The sequence below is a fragment of the Palaemon carinicauda genome, chromosome 2 (genome assembly GCF_036898095.1).
Source record: "Palaemon carinicauda isolate YSFRI2023 chromosome 2, ASM3689809v2, whole genome shotgun sequence".
NCBI lineage: Eukaryota > Metazoa > Arthropoda > Malacostraca > Decapoda > Palaemonidae > Palaemon > Palaemon carinicauda.
The window spans coordinates 198,319,442-198,335,888 of record NC_090726.1 but is presented as its reverse complement, the minus strand read 5'-3'; the positions used below and the strand labels follow the sequence as shown (position 1 = coordinate 198,335,888).

Here is a 16,447-nt window from a genome sequence, read left to right as displayed (position 1 = left end):
CTTTATATTTGCTGGTATATCTAGAAGACTGTGTCTACAATGATATAATAAACCACCTGATAATTAATACAGAATTATGTGTGTCATTACTACATCACCTAAAGCTTGTGCCAATACCCCCCCCCCCCCCTTTATTAACATATTCCTCCTGTTACAGATCTGAAGTCACGGCCACAGAAGAAGAACTCTGGACGGCCATGACACCCGAGCACTTAATGATGTTGAGACGTCACTTCATTCAGCCAAGGTATTTACAACATTGACTTCGTAACAGCCTTAACCGAAATAGGCTTAATTATTATTATTATTATTATTATTAATACTAGCTATGATACAACCCTAGTTGGAAAAGCAGGATGCTATAATCCCAAGGGCTAAAACAGGGAAAATTAGCCAAGTGAGGAATGCAAATAAGGAAATAAATAAGCTCTATATGAGGTATAATGAATAATGAATATAAAATACCTTACGATCAGTAACAAATTTAAACTAGAACTGCCATAAATAAACTAAGAAGAGAGACTCACGTCAGCCTGTTCAACATACAAACATTCTCTGCAAGTTTGAACTTCGGAAGTTCTACCGATACTGGGCACTTATTCATTTTTTACTTCTAGAAGAAGAACTGGAGTTCATTAAAATGGTAACCTGCATTTTTCTAGACTGCAATTGTTTCCAGCTCACAATCTTTAACACGCTCCGTGATTGGCCGCCACTCAAATGGTCTTTGCTCCGCCGTGGCTCGCTTCACTCGCAAATAAACATTATCTCATTGCTCCGCTGCTCTAGCAAGTAGTATGTGAATATGCTACACATGCCAGCCACGTGAATCACTATTTAAGTTATCATAATTACATATGATCTGTTTTATAATTATCATTATGTTTAGATGAATCAGCTGTGAGAAGGAAGTGGCCAAACACGATGCTTGTAGTCATAACACGTTAAAGAGTTTGGGCTGGACACACACAGTTGCTTCCCATGTTTCTACTGCTGTTATGGGTAGAAATGTCAAATTCTATTTATGATAGAGGCTGTTTGCTTTCACAGTACTCTAAGGATAAAGCAGAAAAAGTTATATTCATATCAGGAGAGAGAGAGAGAGAGAGAGAGAGAGAGAGAGAGAGAGAGAGAGAGAGAGGGGGGGGGGACTCCATAATAACTCAGGACTTAACAAAATTGTCTGGTGCACACTGTCAAATGCCATTAAAAGTGGATTTCTATATTCTACACATGGCTGTACCACATGTCTTAAAATGGAGAGAGAGAGAGAGAGAGAGAGAGAGAGAGAGAGAGAGAGAGAGAGAGAGAGAGAGAGAGAGAGAGAGAGAGAGTACTCTATAATAACGCAAGACTTAACAGAATTGTCTGGTGCACACCATCAAAGGATTTTTTCATAGACCATTTCTATATTCTACACATGGCTGTAACATATGTCTTGAGAGAGAGAGAGAGAGAGAGAGAGAGAGAGAGAGAGAGAGAGAGAGAGAGAGAGAGAGAGAGAGAGAGAGAATTTAAACAATAACTGTACCTATTTCAACTCCCAACCAACAGAGGGTGGCCGGGACGGGCATCTTTTTCAGTTAGCGGAGAGGATGAAGAAGAGACTCGACTCCTGACTCGCGCCCAGTTCATCGATGCCATTACTGGACTGCTTGGTAAGGAAGAAGAATGTCTACTCTAAAGGGTTTGAGTATTCAATAAATGGTATATATAGAATATATATAGCCTTATATAGTATATATATTACATATAATATATATATATATATATATATATATATATATACAAATATATATATACATATATATATATATATATATATATATATATATATATATATATATATATATATATATATATATATATATATATATATGTATGTATATATATATATATATATATATATATATATATAAATAAATATAAATACATATATATATATATATATATATATATATATATATTTATATTGTTACTTGTATTCAAATAGAGTTAATCTACATTCCATTTTCAACAATGTACCCTCAATTTTCATAGCAAGTGCCCCCAAATATACTAGAATTTAGAAATCGTTTTGTTTGAGAATGTACTTCAGACAATAATATTTCTTACCACCTTTCAGACACAGAGCGATATGAAGGCGCGTGTGGACTTATATTCGACGCAATAGCGGCCACCATGACAACTTCCGCTTCTCTTAGCTCCAGTGGCCCAACAGGAACGCATATCAGCAGCAGTAGCAGCAATATGAGCAGTAGTAGCAGTAGTTATGGGTAGGTAATCACTGGCTTCACAATTTAAGGTGTACGCGAAAGTAAAGGTTTGGCTGGATGATAGAATAGTTGAGTCAACTCCTACTTATGGAAGTGAAGTGGGGATGCTGAATGCTGATGAGTGAGAAAAAAGCTAATAGGTGTTGAAAGGGACTATTTAGGGTTGTGGTGGCCGATGTGGTAACGTCCCTGGCTTGTGAACGCCACACTGGGGTTCGAGTCCCGCTCTAACTTGTTAGTTTATTTGGTCGCTGCAACCTCACTATCCTTGTGAACTAACGATGGGGGGTTTGGGGGAGCCTTTAGGTCTATCTGCTGAGTCATCAGCAGCCATTGCCTTGGTCCTAGCTTGTGGAGAAGGGGCTTGGGCGCTGATCATATGTATCTATGGTCAGTCTCTAGGGCATTGTCCTGCTCGATAGGGCAATGTCACTGTCACTTGTCTCTGCAATTCATGAGCGGCCTTTAAAGCTTTAAATCTGTCGATGAACTTTCGGAAATGCATAAAATCTTAAAGATATATCAAAGTTACACTTGTTTGTACCAACAAAGAAATCTTGTTCATGCCAGGAAAATTGATATAACTGTCAACAGTATGACTTCAATATTCAAACTGGTGGTGGACAAACTGACAAAGAATCAAAGTTACAAACATGTTCTACCAGTCTCAGTACAGTATACTCAATAGCAAGTAACCTATAATTATCTAAACCTAAAAATGTCCCACAATATTAACTATGCAGTGGATGAAACGGGTAGCAGATTGCCTAGTTTACTGGGCATAACCCACAAATTGTGGTACCACAACCATATTGTCATGCCTGTTAGGTTTCCCGTTTAAAAATACATACATATAACATAAGCTAGGAGCCAAATCAACTTCACAATAGCATAGAGGTGTAGTGAACATTAATATGTACCTTTGGAGAATAATAAAATTCATACAGATAATGAACATGTATCTACAAGCAAATCAAGATGAATTTAATACTAAAAAGCTGCAGAAGCTAAACCGTGGCAGAAGTGGTGGACCTGATCACACTACAGTATGGCAAAAGCAACACCAAGAAAAGGAGCAAGATAGAAGACAGAAGATAAGTGCAAATAGAAAATGATAACAGAATAGGACTTAAGTTTAAAAGAGTAAGAAAGAAAGGAGCAGCATCAGTTTTGTAAAGTATGGCCCCACAAAACAAAACATGGGAAAACGCAGCATCTACGGAAATTTTGAAAATACACCTAAGCAGATTCTGGTGAAGAAAACTGCACAAGTCTCTCAATCGCCAAAGATAACGTCTTCACTACTCCTAACCTCACCAAGAAATCAAGAAATAACCATAGTACTCATACACAGATGCACTGATAATGCCACAAACCCTGGATCTACTACAGAACAGCTTTACCACAAAACACTGAAGTGTAAGAAAGATTAAGTTTCGATCAAGAGCACCTCGCTCTCAAACTGTAAGATAATTCAAGAGTTAACAGCATAAATTTACCAAGATATAGCCTCATAGATATGATTTTAAGACTAAAACTTCAGTGTGTTTAAAGCACATGAATAAGAGTATAGTCAAATGTTGTTCATATTATACTTATGTCTTGTATATATAACACTCCTTGGTAAGCAATGCGCTATTGTCCACGCATTTCTGAGCTTATGTCTCCACAAATAAATTACAATGTCATGAGTATCTTCCTCCCCTCACTAAAATATTAGAGTCTACTTCATCAGCTGACCCTGTAATATTTTTGCGACAATCGTAGAAGTGAAAAAAAAATCACCTACCACTTCAGGTTTAGTTAACCTTACTAGTCAACAGTTACAGCTTAGAATAAAAATACTATCTTGTCTCTTAATTTGCCATCCTTTCCTTCCACCCCAACCATCCAAGTTAATTCTACCAACATACATGATACTAACCTCATACATTATCAATTTTAAAGGGGGAGCACCAGTACTGTGGGGATCAGCTGGGGTGGTCTCATTACTTACCTGGCCACTGGCGTTGGTGCAAGAGGTCATGACGTTTCACAGGAAAAGTTGTTTACTCCCACGCCCAAATATATTCTTCTCACACACAACAAGGTAAGATGGAAGAACCTCAAGGTATAAAGTTCTTTTTTTCATTATTCTAAGACGATTTATTAGTTGGATAGTATTATCAATAATTCATTATAGAAAGAAGACGACTAAAGTATATGAAAATCAGGGGATAATATTCCTCTAGATATTTCCATACATCCCTGTCCCTCTTAAATTTGTTTTTTGATGTTCTCTTTTGCATCAAAGTGGATGATACATAGGTAATGGAAGAGTGATTTGCTATATCAATAGCCAATTTATCATAATGTTTTATTATTATTATTATTATTATTATTATTATTATTAGCTAAGCTACAACCCTTGTTGGAAAAGTAAGATGCTATAAGCCCAAGGGCTCCAACAGGGAAAAATAAGGAAATAAATAAACGATACAAGAGGTAATAAAGGATTAAAATAAAATATTTTAAAAACATTAACAACATTAAAACAGATATTTGATATATAAACTATAAAAGGACTTATGTCTGCCTGTTCAATATAAAAACATTTGCTGCAAGTTTGAACTTTTAAAGTTCTACCAATTCAAATGTTTGTAATTGAATCAGTAGAACTTTCAAAAGTTCAAACTTGCAGCAAATGTCTTTATGTTGAACAGGCTGACATAAGTCTCTTTTTATAGTTTATATATGAAATATCTGTTTCAAAGTTTTTAATGTTTTTAAAGTATTTTATTTTAATTCTTTATTAATTCTTATATTGTTTATCTATTTCCTTATTTCCTTTCCTCACCGGGATATTTTTCCCTATTGGAGTTCTTTGGCTTACAGCATCTTGCTTTTCCGACTAGGGTTGTAGCTTAGCTAGTAGTATTAATAACAACAACAACAATAATAATAATAATAATAATAATAATAATAATAATAATAATAATAATAATAATAATAATAATAATAATAATCTCAACCAGTTATAATTTTTGTAGTTGCTCATACTTTTCCTTGTACAAGTTCCCTGTTAGAGCCCATGGGCTTATAGCATCCTGCTTTTCCAGCTAGGGTTATAGCTGAGCTAGTAATAATAATAATAATAATAATAAGCAGCTATAATTTTCCTTGTATATACCATACTATTATCTGCTTCTTTCTTCAATTTGGATATAGAGAGAAGCTATAGCTGGGGTGTCAGTATGTGGTCGCAAAAAGCTGCTGATTGTTGGAGCGAGAGGCATCGTTTCCAAGACAATGCAAAGGTAACATGTTCTATTTGGTTTCCAGGATTTCATTTACGTATTCAGGCAGGATAGAGAATATTCTAGAGATTGTTAACATTCTGTAATCAGAAATGGTTCAACAGAAAACGTGTTAGTTGTAGCACAATGAGATCGGGAGTTGTAACGGCTCGCGTGCCCATGTATCCTACCCTCTACCTAATTCTTCGAGACAAAGTTAACTCTATTCGGGGAAGGATAACCATGGTTGTTATTGACACGTCCCTGATTTATACACAATATATCTTGGGATATTAGCTCCAGAGGTTAGAACTCCGTTGATACCACTAAGGTAAAATTTCTCTGGTATATCACTCGCAGAAATATCCCAAGTAGAAGCTGCCAATGAAGAACTTCCATCAGGACAACATGGCTCGAGCCAAAAAATAACTTTTATAACAAACAAAACTTGCAATAAACTCTATCCTATATCTCTTCCCTTAATACCATAATGTAAACATGTATAGAGATGTAAAATAATGACATGTCTAAGGTGTTCACCCCGGGGTTTGTAATTAAAAGATAACAAACAGTAAGAAATTAGAACTTGGTTTTGATTGCAGGGTTGATATTAAAAGGCTGTGTTTAATCAAGGAAGTTAAATTAAAGCTACATGTGTTTAATACCTAATTATTCAAATGAGATTGTTTAAATACTCAAAATATATCCCAAACTCGGATAAGAAAAAGCAACGTTCATTGATATTTTCCAGGGGAACATGAGTGACATGTTAAATATTTATCATCTGTAAAGCACGTTTACATTCACCGTGGATATCCAATTTATTCTTTAACTGGTACAGAAATTAGTTGCTTTTCACAAGGAGTTAAATCTATTATAATTTTCTTTGGTACATACAAAGAAACTATAGTAAATACAAAAAAAATGGGTTAAAATATAGTCTAGCTCGTACAAAGAGTACTAAAGAAAATATACAACTTCAAGATTATACTGTCAAAGAAGGAGTAATGATCCAATCACCTAACTACAGTAATACATCAGGTTACGAAATTAATTAGTCACGAATTTCATTTCGTATCCTGAGTATTTTTTCGTAATACGAGGCGAAAATATCTTCATATGCTATTCCGTATGATGAGATTTTTGAATGCAGAAACTTTTGTATCCTGAAGTTTTACTGTATAGAAGTATATCTAGTTTTTTAAAATGCTAGTTTTATCTCATCCAAATAAACATTAAGCTAATCAATTAATTGGATTTTCCACCTCAAGAGTCCGCCAGCAATCTCATCACCAATGTGGAAGAATTTATTTGGATTCAACGCCAGAGGAGGAGCCTAAAGGAACAAACAATGTTGCACGCAAGGTACGAAATTTAAAGTAACTTGAATTTGTACAACAGCATTATACATCATTATGATTTATTATTATTATTATCTATTAATATTATTATCATTATTTATTAACATTATTATTAATTATTATTATTATTATTATTATTATTATTATTATTAATATTATTATTATCATTATTAATTATTAATATTATTACTATTATTAATTATTAATATCATTATTATCATTAATTATTAAAATTATTATTATCATTATTATTATTAATTATTAATATTATTATTATCATAATTATTATCATCATTATTATTATTATTATTAATATTATTAATAGTATGAAAGCTGTGCTGTCTGTGTAGGAGGTAAGTAATGATAATTAATTTTCTGCAGATTGCAGCGCTTTGTACGTACTACGCTTCTTCTAGTAGCGTACCCACAATCGTCGTATTGTGGAGAGAGCTATGAGGAACCTGGAACCCATTCAGTTAACAAGCATCCCTTTACATTTAAAAATCCTTTAATTTCTCATTCCAGACTAACCTTGGAACCTGGATAGTCGAAGTGGCCATGGTCGAGGAGGAGATGGCCGTCATGGCAGCTTCTTCTTCTACGTTGCATTTCGTGGAAACCTCCGGTGCTGTTCCGGGTGAAATTCTTCGTATCACAAATCTGCCCAATCTTCCAAGTTGTATAGCAGCTGGGTGAGGATATTAATTGAACTATAAATCAATGTGGATAAACGTAAATTAATATTTTAAGTTAAAACAAGTGAATAATATAAAGGTAAGCGTTCATAAGTATTAAAACTTACTTAATACAGAATCTATATCATATGGAAAGGCCTTTAGTTTAAAAAATTAAAAGTCATCTGCAACAGTGGTAAAATCACAGTACTAATATCCAGCTAAAATACAAACATATTTGAAAATCACCAGGTTTTAAATAGATTACAATTTTTGGACAATATCAATAATATAAAATCCATGTACATAATTTAGACAAGGGAGATTTACTAAGTTAAAAAAACTGGAATGGCATCCTATTTTCTAGATCCTGTTGGGGCACACGATTTTGAAAATTCATAAAAGACAGCTGATATGCATATAGGGTAGACTCAAGAAGGTTCCAGGGCATTTTTCCAGTGTCACAAATGAGTCAAGATGCTAGTTTCCCTTATGTGCTAGCCTCACTTATGCATCACATAAGGAAGATATTATCTCCATATCATGGGGTGTGGCAGCAGTAGTCGATTCTCAGATGTTAGTGTCAGTTACCTGGTGAACATGAGACCCAGGTTTTTGGAAAGTAAATAAGGGAGCTCAGTGCTCATGGATTGCAATTATGCCATCAATAGAGCAGCCAAGCTTCAGAGTTAATGACTGATAGATGAATGTTAACTCGCTTAATAACCAGCGAGTGGGTGAAGCATCTTTAGGAATGACAATTTAATGAATGATTCTAAGATCGTAGTAAAGAGGATGACAAATGGTTCCTTTTAAATCAACAGGTGAAGGATAAAACTAGTTAGGAAAATCTGACAGGGAACAATATAAATGCAAGTCTATCTTACAGGGAGGATGAAATAGAGGAAAAAACTGGGAGACACAAACATGCAGGTAAAATGAACATACGATCAACTGTATGCGATGCAAAAGAACTCAAAGTTAACTATTGTAAAATTATATGCAAGTGGGATATGTTCGCCCCACGTAGGGGACTCCTCCTTGTTCACACAGATAGTCTGTAGCTGGCTCTCTTGTGTGATGGACCACGATACATTATATTCCTCATGCGACATTCAGGTTTTCACTCCCATACTATGTATCTCGACATCCTACAACTATCTTGAATTAGTTCTTTATACTCCACACTGTATCTAGACATCCTACAACTATCTTGAATTAGTTCTTTATACTCCACACTGTATCTAGACATCCTACAACTATCTTGAATTAGTTCTCTATACTTCACACTGTATCTAGACATTCTACAACTATCTTGAATTAGTTCTTTATACTCCACACTGTATCTAGACATCCTACAACTATCTTGAATTAGTTCTTTATACTCCACACTGTATCTAGACATCCTACAACTATCTTGAATTAGTTCTTTATACTCCACACTGTATCTAGACATCCTACAACTATCTTGAATTAGTTCTCTATACTTCACACTGTATCTAGACATTCTACAACTATCTTGAATTGGTTCTCTATACTACACACTATGTATCTAGACATCCTAAAATTATCTTGAATTGGTTCTCTATACTCCACACTGTATCTAGACATCCTACAACTGTCTTGAATTGGTTCTCTATACTCCACAGTTTGTTTCTAGACATCCTACAACTATCTTGAATTGGTTCTCTATACTCCACACTGTATCTAGACATCCTATAACTATCTTGAATTGGTTCTCTATACTCCACACTGTATCTAGACATCCTCCAACTATCTTGAATTGGTTCTCTATACTCCACACTGTATCTAGACATCCTCCAACTATCTTGAATTGGTTCTCTATACTCCACACTGTATCTAGACATCCTCCAACTATCTTGAATTGGTTCTCTATACTCCACATTGTATCTAGACATCCTCCAACTATCTTGAATTGGTTCTCTATACTCCACACTGTATCTAGACATCCTCCAACTATCTTGAATTGGTTCTCTATACTCCACACTGTATCTAGACATCCTCCAACTATCTTGAATTGGTTCTCTATACTCCACACTGTATCTAGACATCCTACAACTATCTTGAATTAGTTCTCTATACTCCACACTGTATCTAGACATCCTACAACTATCTTGAATTGGTTCTCTATACTCAATACAGAGTCAAGTATGGAGCCTCAGCTTGTCGGCTATAAAATACAAAATGTTGAGAGTGACATTATCTTTTCCAGGTGCGAGAATGAAGGCCGATGGATTGTCATTGGTGACGACGTAGGGGATGCATATCTAATACGATTCTCTCAACCTGTTGGCTCCCTGTTAACCCGATCACGCAGTGAAGGTCTCACCATTTTGACATGGCAGGTATTGGTGATCTTTTCGATGACTAGTTTGAACATAAAGTGAGGGTATTTTTTTGTGGGGAGACCCTTACTGTTTTTATAAGCACTCTTTTTAAAATGCATAGCCACTTGCCAGAATAAGTGTTATTTTTTTTTGCTCTCAAGACAATCATACAAACATGCATAATCCTTTAGCAAAACCAGCTTTGGGATCAAAATCCGCACATTTTTTTCAACGATGAAAAAGGCCTACTTATACAAATATTACTGGCAAAGAATATAAAGAATTTTATATAAAAGTAATAAAAGTTTTTGACACGAAATAAAGTTCCTAATATTTATGAGCTCTAAAAGATAAAATACGGTCGTTAGATTACATTACCATCAAATTGCAGAATAATATAATGGTAGTGTAGAGCTTTGGGCAGCTTATATAATTTGAATATCAATTAACAGAATGCTTCTCGTATAATCCAAAAATTAATTAAAAAATTCAGTTGAAATTGACTATTGTTGCCCTACATTGACCAAGACCTGTCATGAAAGTTTGCTGATTACCTGTCCAAACTTTAATGAAGGAAATGTGTGCTGGGTACCAAGAAATTAACGGCCGAATGAAGGAGATCTGTGTCGGAGTGAGGGTCGTCAGTGTTCCAGATCTCCATAATGCAAGTATAAGGCAGATATCGTATCACCCACCCTCGTCATCACTGGTTTCTTGCAGCAGTGATCCAAAGGCTAGTTTAGTCATCCGAGCTCCAGACCACAACACCAAGACCTATACTTTTGTCATACCAAAGGTAAGTCTCTTCTTTTTCAGGTGGCATGAACACTATTGTATATCTTTTGTAAACAATATATTGTTATGAATATAAAAAGATCTAGGATTATAATAACTAAATAAATGACCCTAGGCACCAGGAAGCAAGGCGAAGAGTGAAATTCCACGAAAGCTTCACAACAGTGGATTGACTGGAACCAATCCCGGCAGCTGCTCACAGGCTAGAGAAGTGGCGGGAAAGTAACCAGTGGCCATCCAATGAGGAACTGCCCAGCCCAAATGAAGTTCTGCCCAGTGGAACAACTCTCACCAGGAAGGAATGGCGAACCCTAAACAGAGCAAGGGTAAAAGTGGGCAAAACTGGAGATAACTGCCACAAATTATGATTAGCCACCAACCCTGAATGTCCTTGTGGGGCAACACTACAAACAATGGAACACATCCTACATGGGTGCTCACTGGGCCCTCATTGCTCAGATCAAGACCTCAGAGAGGCAAACGACAATGCCATCTGGTGGATTTGACATTGACGTGGGAAGATATGATGAAGATGTTGTTATAAAATCTAAATAGCTTTCAGAAGAATTGCTTCGGAAATAAATCTGAAAATACAGCTTGCATACAGGTAGTATAACACGCCTTGCCCAAGAATCTTGGCAGGGATGAACCTGCCATCCTCACCTCGAGCCTCAAACAGGTATCTATTTCTTTCAGTACTACAGTATATGGGGCATTCGGTCAACAAATGGCCCACTGTCAAGGGTACCATACAGTCGTTGCAATATGGCTGGTATTGGCCAGTTAGCAGAAACTCGTTTGTCAACCGAGTGTGACCAATGCAGAGATGGCAAATCATGAGCTAAGATTTGGCCTTAATATCGTGCATCATTATTAAGGGGAGGAGATTTACCACCTCGATGAGTCAAACTTGACTCCTAAAGAACTGGCCACCATGCATCAAAAGAGGGCCTTCATCTTTATCTCTAAAAATAGGTCATGGTACTTGGATGCTGGAATATCCTTGAAACCAATCATCTTTTAAAGGTTGAATAGCCGCTCATGAATGGCTGAGGCAAGGGACAGTGACATTTCCCTAACATGCAGGACAATGCCCTAGAAACTAACCACATATCATATGATCAGCACCCAAGCCCAATCTCTACCCAAGCTAGGATCAGGCAATGGCTACTGATGACGCAGCAGATGGACCTGTAGGATCCCCCCAAACCCCCATCCTTAGCTCATAAGGATGGTGAGTTGCAGATACTAAAGGCTCTAATGAATCTGAGCGGGACTCTAACCCACATCTGGCAATCACCATGCAGAGACGTTACCAATCAGGCCACAACAACCCTTTCAATTATTTGTATACAAACAACATGATCAATCTCTATTTGTCAATTAAGAAAATTGCCTTACTGATAGCTCAAGGTCAAGAAAGGTGTCAAGGGATAAAGGTGACATTATTCATATAGTTTTCTGAATGGCTATGAACTTGCATTGTACCTAAGAAACCAAATAGAAGCCTCTTCTACATCAGCACTATTCGTGTTTACTTTACGGAGAAGAATAGCTGCAGATCTGTAGGAATATGATTTTCAACTAATAAATTATAAAAAACTTATGACTGTAGTAAAGTGAAGATCCCAAGATTACAGCAATAATTAATTCATGAAGAAAAATTGATGACTTCGGGCCCAAGAAATACCTAGAGAAAATTGACATATAATTTCATTAAGCTATGTTACCATAAAAAAAATTGGTAATATGTATGAGCTGGAATTGCTCAGAGTTGAACAAATGCCTTGATAAGGAATAATACTCAACAAAACAAATTCACACTTAAAACTAGCTGCCTCAAGATCTGAAGTCATAGCAGCTCACCATGCCTGGGAAAATGTGAACAAGGATTTAGTCAAATACTGTACAGTTAAATTATGCCAATGCAAAATTCAAACATGATTCACTATGCTGACCAAGTTTTTTATATTTCAGGGAGTAAGAGCATTTGCTACCGAGTGGCAACTGCATATTGTGGTTACGGGCAGCAGCGATGGCCGACTACGCGTCTGGAACCCGTATTTGCCGGCAGCACCCCTGTCAGTCCTCCCTCCGTCTCCAAATCGTGCACCTCCTGCTGCTGTTTTGATTTGGTCCCAAAAGAGGGTCATCATCACGTGTGATGCAGACTGCGTAAGTATTTTGTCACTGAAATTACTGCCAGTTTTTTCTCAAGACAGCATTCATAAGGTTTAAAACACTTCCAGAAGGCGGAAATTACTGCCATATCTTTCCTCAGACAGCATTTATAACGTTTAAAATGCTTTGTGAAAAATAAAATAACTGCCAGACCATTGCTCGGACTGCGTCTATAACGTATAAAACGCTTCGAGAAAACTAAAACAACTCCCAGACCATTGCTCAGACAGCATCTATAACGTTTAAAACGGTTACAGAAGACTAAAATTACTACCGGATCTTTCCTCCGACAGCATCTATAGCATGTAAAACACTTCCAAAAGACGAAAATTACTGCCAGGTTGATCATAATTCCTTAGAGAATTGTCATCATGTGTGATATGGACTCTGCATTTTGATCTCACAGATGTCAACTATCTTCTTTAACCAGGAAAGTCCTAACAGAGCAAAATTCCAGTTGCAGTTGCCGTAATACTTGATATCTTGAGCGATTTATATTTTTTTCATATAATTGCCATCAATATACTTAGCTACAGCTACATGGCCTCCTTCCAAAATTTACACTTTCAAGAGTCAAATAGTAACAACAGTAAAAACCTACAAAATATTCTGTAGTAAAGAGTTAACCTTCAATTTAGAACATGGTATACTTCACACATTCCATTGGTTTTCCTATTTCAAGAATTTAATTTCTTATAATCACATATTTCCAAGGTGTTAATTTCCCAATTACTTTCTCACCTTAAATTTGAAAGTAGGTCTTTTAGCAGTTTGTTGACACTGATTAGGCCTTCCTTATCAAACCAAAATGTAAATACTGTACAGTGCCATATAACTGAGAATGATCTTCATTTACGCCTATCAAATTTTCATATTAACAATTTTCAAAAGTGATATTTCAATTCTTAGTTCTCAAAATGCTATAAAGCAGGATATTTAAATCCTAAATGTTACTACCAACATTATTTCTATTCAATGGTGTGGAGGACATTTTCAATATCCTTTCCAAAAGAGAGGGCATATTTGTTTCATTTCATTGCTCAATAGCTTAATTGTACACTATGCACTACAGGTAATGAATTCTTAAGAATGACAAAGCCTTTGTATAATATCTGAAATCAATTGATCTTTCCTTTGAATTAATTCAAACCGATACATTAAATATACATTTCAGGTTGTACGATTTTATGGTCTGGAAGGTGGACGATGCATACAAACAATACAACTGAAGTTTCCAGGCGGTTCAACTGGTCTAGCTCTACGTCCTTTGACCCTCCTCCAATCAGGACGTATTATCATTGCCTGCAGGGACTACCTTGCAACAATCACTCCTGTGCCACCATCCCAATCTTCCTCACAACTAACCCCTGCTCCAGATTTTAGTTCTCTCCACAGCGAATTACTTTCAGATGCGGAGAGTGACGCTGGTGAAGGTAAGACTCCGAGTCAGGTTCTCGTCGATGATGATGATGAAGAGGAGGAAGATGATGAAGCAGAACGTAAAGAGGACAAGATACTTAAAGACTCCACACTTCTATCCGCACACGAAAAACGAGAGTGCATGCGCATGAGACGTCTGGTACGCCAAGGAGCTACTTTTTGTTGCTTAAAGCTCTGTAAAGTTTCACCTCCCAACATACCCCTCGACTTGCCTCTGCCACCTCGGCTGGCTAACTTGGGGCTCACAGCATCTGATCCAGTAGCGTTACTAGCACACTTACCAGTCTCAGCGACTTCCAACTCTGCGTCGATGCAGACACCGAGATCAGCTCCTGCCTCAGCAAGGTCCCCATCTGCTCGTCTTGCATCCGCCAGATCGAGAGGCCACGCTGGACGACCTTCGTCGGCCCAAAAGAGTGCCTCCTCCAAATCACCCAGGTCAGCAGCTCTTGCAGATAATCACTCGGAGGTACTTGGAAGCCGCAAACACTTGAGCCCTGGGTGGCGCCCGCAGCAGTCTACCATAAAATAAACACGAAGTGAATTTTACCATCAACTCTTCGTATTACCATCTAACATCATAATTTTATTTAAAAAATAAGAAACAATTTGGTGAAATAAATATTTTATAAGTACTGTATTGTAATATTTTTTGGATACAAATAAACAAATTGATTTATTTGCCTACATGTGTTATGACTGGTCCCTTTCTAAGTCGAGATATCTTAATGTGGTAAAAGGATTTACATAGCCTATTGCCATGCTCAGCAAAATTGTACTAGTCAGGCCACCCATAACTAGGTTGGTTTGCCGAGTGATGAGACAAAAGTATCCCACAATCACCAATCCGCAGTTGGGTGATGAAAACTGGCTAAACCCCAGACATGAATAAGCACGTCTGAAGCTTGTTGCCGTGGACTAGAAACGGCTGCATTTGTTGTTGTTGTTGTTGTGAGTAGTGTGGCCTTTGAATTTTATTACATACTCAGAAGCACAGTTCTGGATGTAGGTTTGTATATTCAACATACAGATAGAAAATTAGACTTCTTCAATATACTACGGTATGTACCATGAGAATAATCCAACACTACTTATGTGGCAATTAGAAATTTCATACTATGGACTTGTTATGGTTCAGATATCACCAAGATATGCATACAGTATAATCATTACTTCCAGGAGGACACTCCAAAACCAAACCACTGTTCTCCAGTCTTGGGTAGTGCCATAGCCTCTGTACCATGATCTTTCACTGTCTTGGGTAAGAGTTCTCTTGCTTGAGGGTACACTCGGGCACACTATTCTATCTTATTTCTCTTCCTCTTGTTTTGTTAAGTTTTTTTTTATTGTTTATATAGAAAATATTTATCTTAATGTTGTCACTGTTCTTAAAATATTTCATTTTTCCTTATTTCCTTTCTTCACTGGGCTATTTTATCTCTTGGGACCCCTAGGGTTATAGCATCCTGCTTTTCCAATAACTAATATAATAATAATAATAATAATAATAATAATAATAATAATAATAATAATAATAATAATATAATAATAATAATAATAATAATAATAATTTGATTCATAATGGCTGAGAAGTGAAATAGGGATACATAATTTAAAACTAATGTAGAAAATGAACAAAAAGTTGTATGAATAAAAAAAGCATGAAATATATATTCAGTAATTAATAAGAAGAAAATGGGAGAGAAAATGTAATTTAGGGATAAGTAGGATATAAAATAAGCACATAAATGAACTACAACGCCATTGAGATTCAAGGAGCCGTTGCAAGAGTTACACCTTGTTCACTACTACTGTTAACATAGCGTCTTACTAAATGCTCTGATTTTCAAGGTAATTTACCTCAGATTGAGTAATTTTGGTTGATTTAAGGAAATTTCTAGTGTAATGGAACTTTCAAGGTAATCTTTGTCATCAAGTATCCTTTAGATTATGGAGTGAAATTTTGTATCTAAAATTTATCTTTCAGGTTTATCACAAAATAGAGAGCTTTTGTTAATTTTAGATATATATTTTTTTTTGCGTTTTAAGAGATTTTTCAGGTATTTAAAGCAATTTTCCTAAATTTGAGGTAATTTC

The 16,447-nt window shown here is 36.1% G+C and overlaps 2 protein-coding genes across 2 annotated transcripts in view; both read left to right on the top strand.

Annotated features, from left to right (window-relative positions):
- Positions 1 to 7,608, top strand: part of LOC137621855 (uncharacterized) — an 8,861-nt gene extending 1,253 nt beyond the window's left edge. The window contains exons 2-8 of the mRNA XM_068352366.1: positions 158 to 247; positions 1,555 to 1,658; positions 2,126 to 2,276; positions 4,224 to 4,365; positions 5,484 to 5,572; positions 6,823 to 6,916; positions 7,438 to 7,608. Of these exons, the coding sequence (XP_068208467.1) occupies positions 158 to 247; positions 1,555 to 1,658; positions 2,126 to 2,276; positions 4,224 to 4,365; positions 5,484 to 5,572; positions 6,823 to 6,916; positions 7,438 to 7,608 (841 nt within the window). The remainder of the gene's footprint in view (positions 1 to 157; positions 248 to 1,554; positions 1,659 to 2,125; positions 2,277 to 4,223; positions 4,366 to 5,483; positions 5,573 to 6,822; positions 6,917 to 7,437) is intronic.
- Positions 7,609 to 9,826: 2,218 nt separating this feature from the next.
- On the top strand, positions 9,827 to 14,903 carry LOC137629560 (uncharacterized). Its single transcript, XM_068360997.1, has 4 exons — positions 9,827 to 9,952; positions 10,509 to 10,730; positions 12,707 to 12,904; positions 14,085 to 14,903. Exons 2-4 carry the CDS (start codon positions 10,512 to 10,514, stop codon positions 14,880 to 14,882), a joined length of 1,215 nt encoding a protein of 404 aa, XP_068217098.1. The 5' UTR covers positions 9,827 to 9,952; positions 10,509 to 10,511; the 3' UTR covers positions 14,883 to 14,903.
- The last annotated feature ends 1,544 nt before the right edge of the window (positions 14,904 to 16,447 follow it).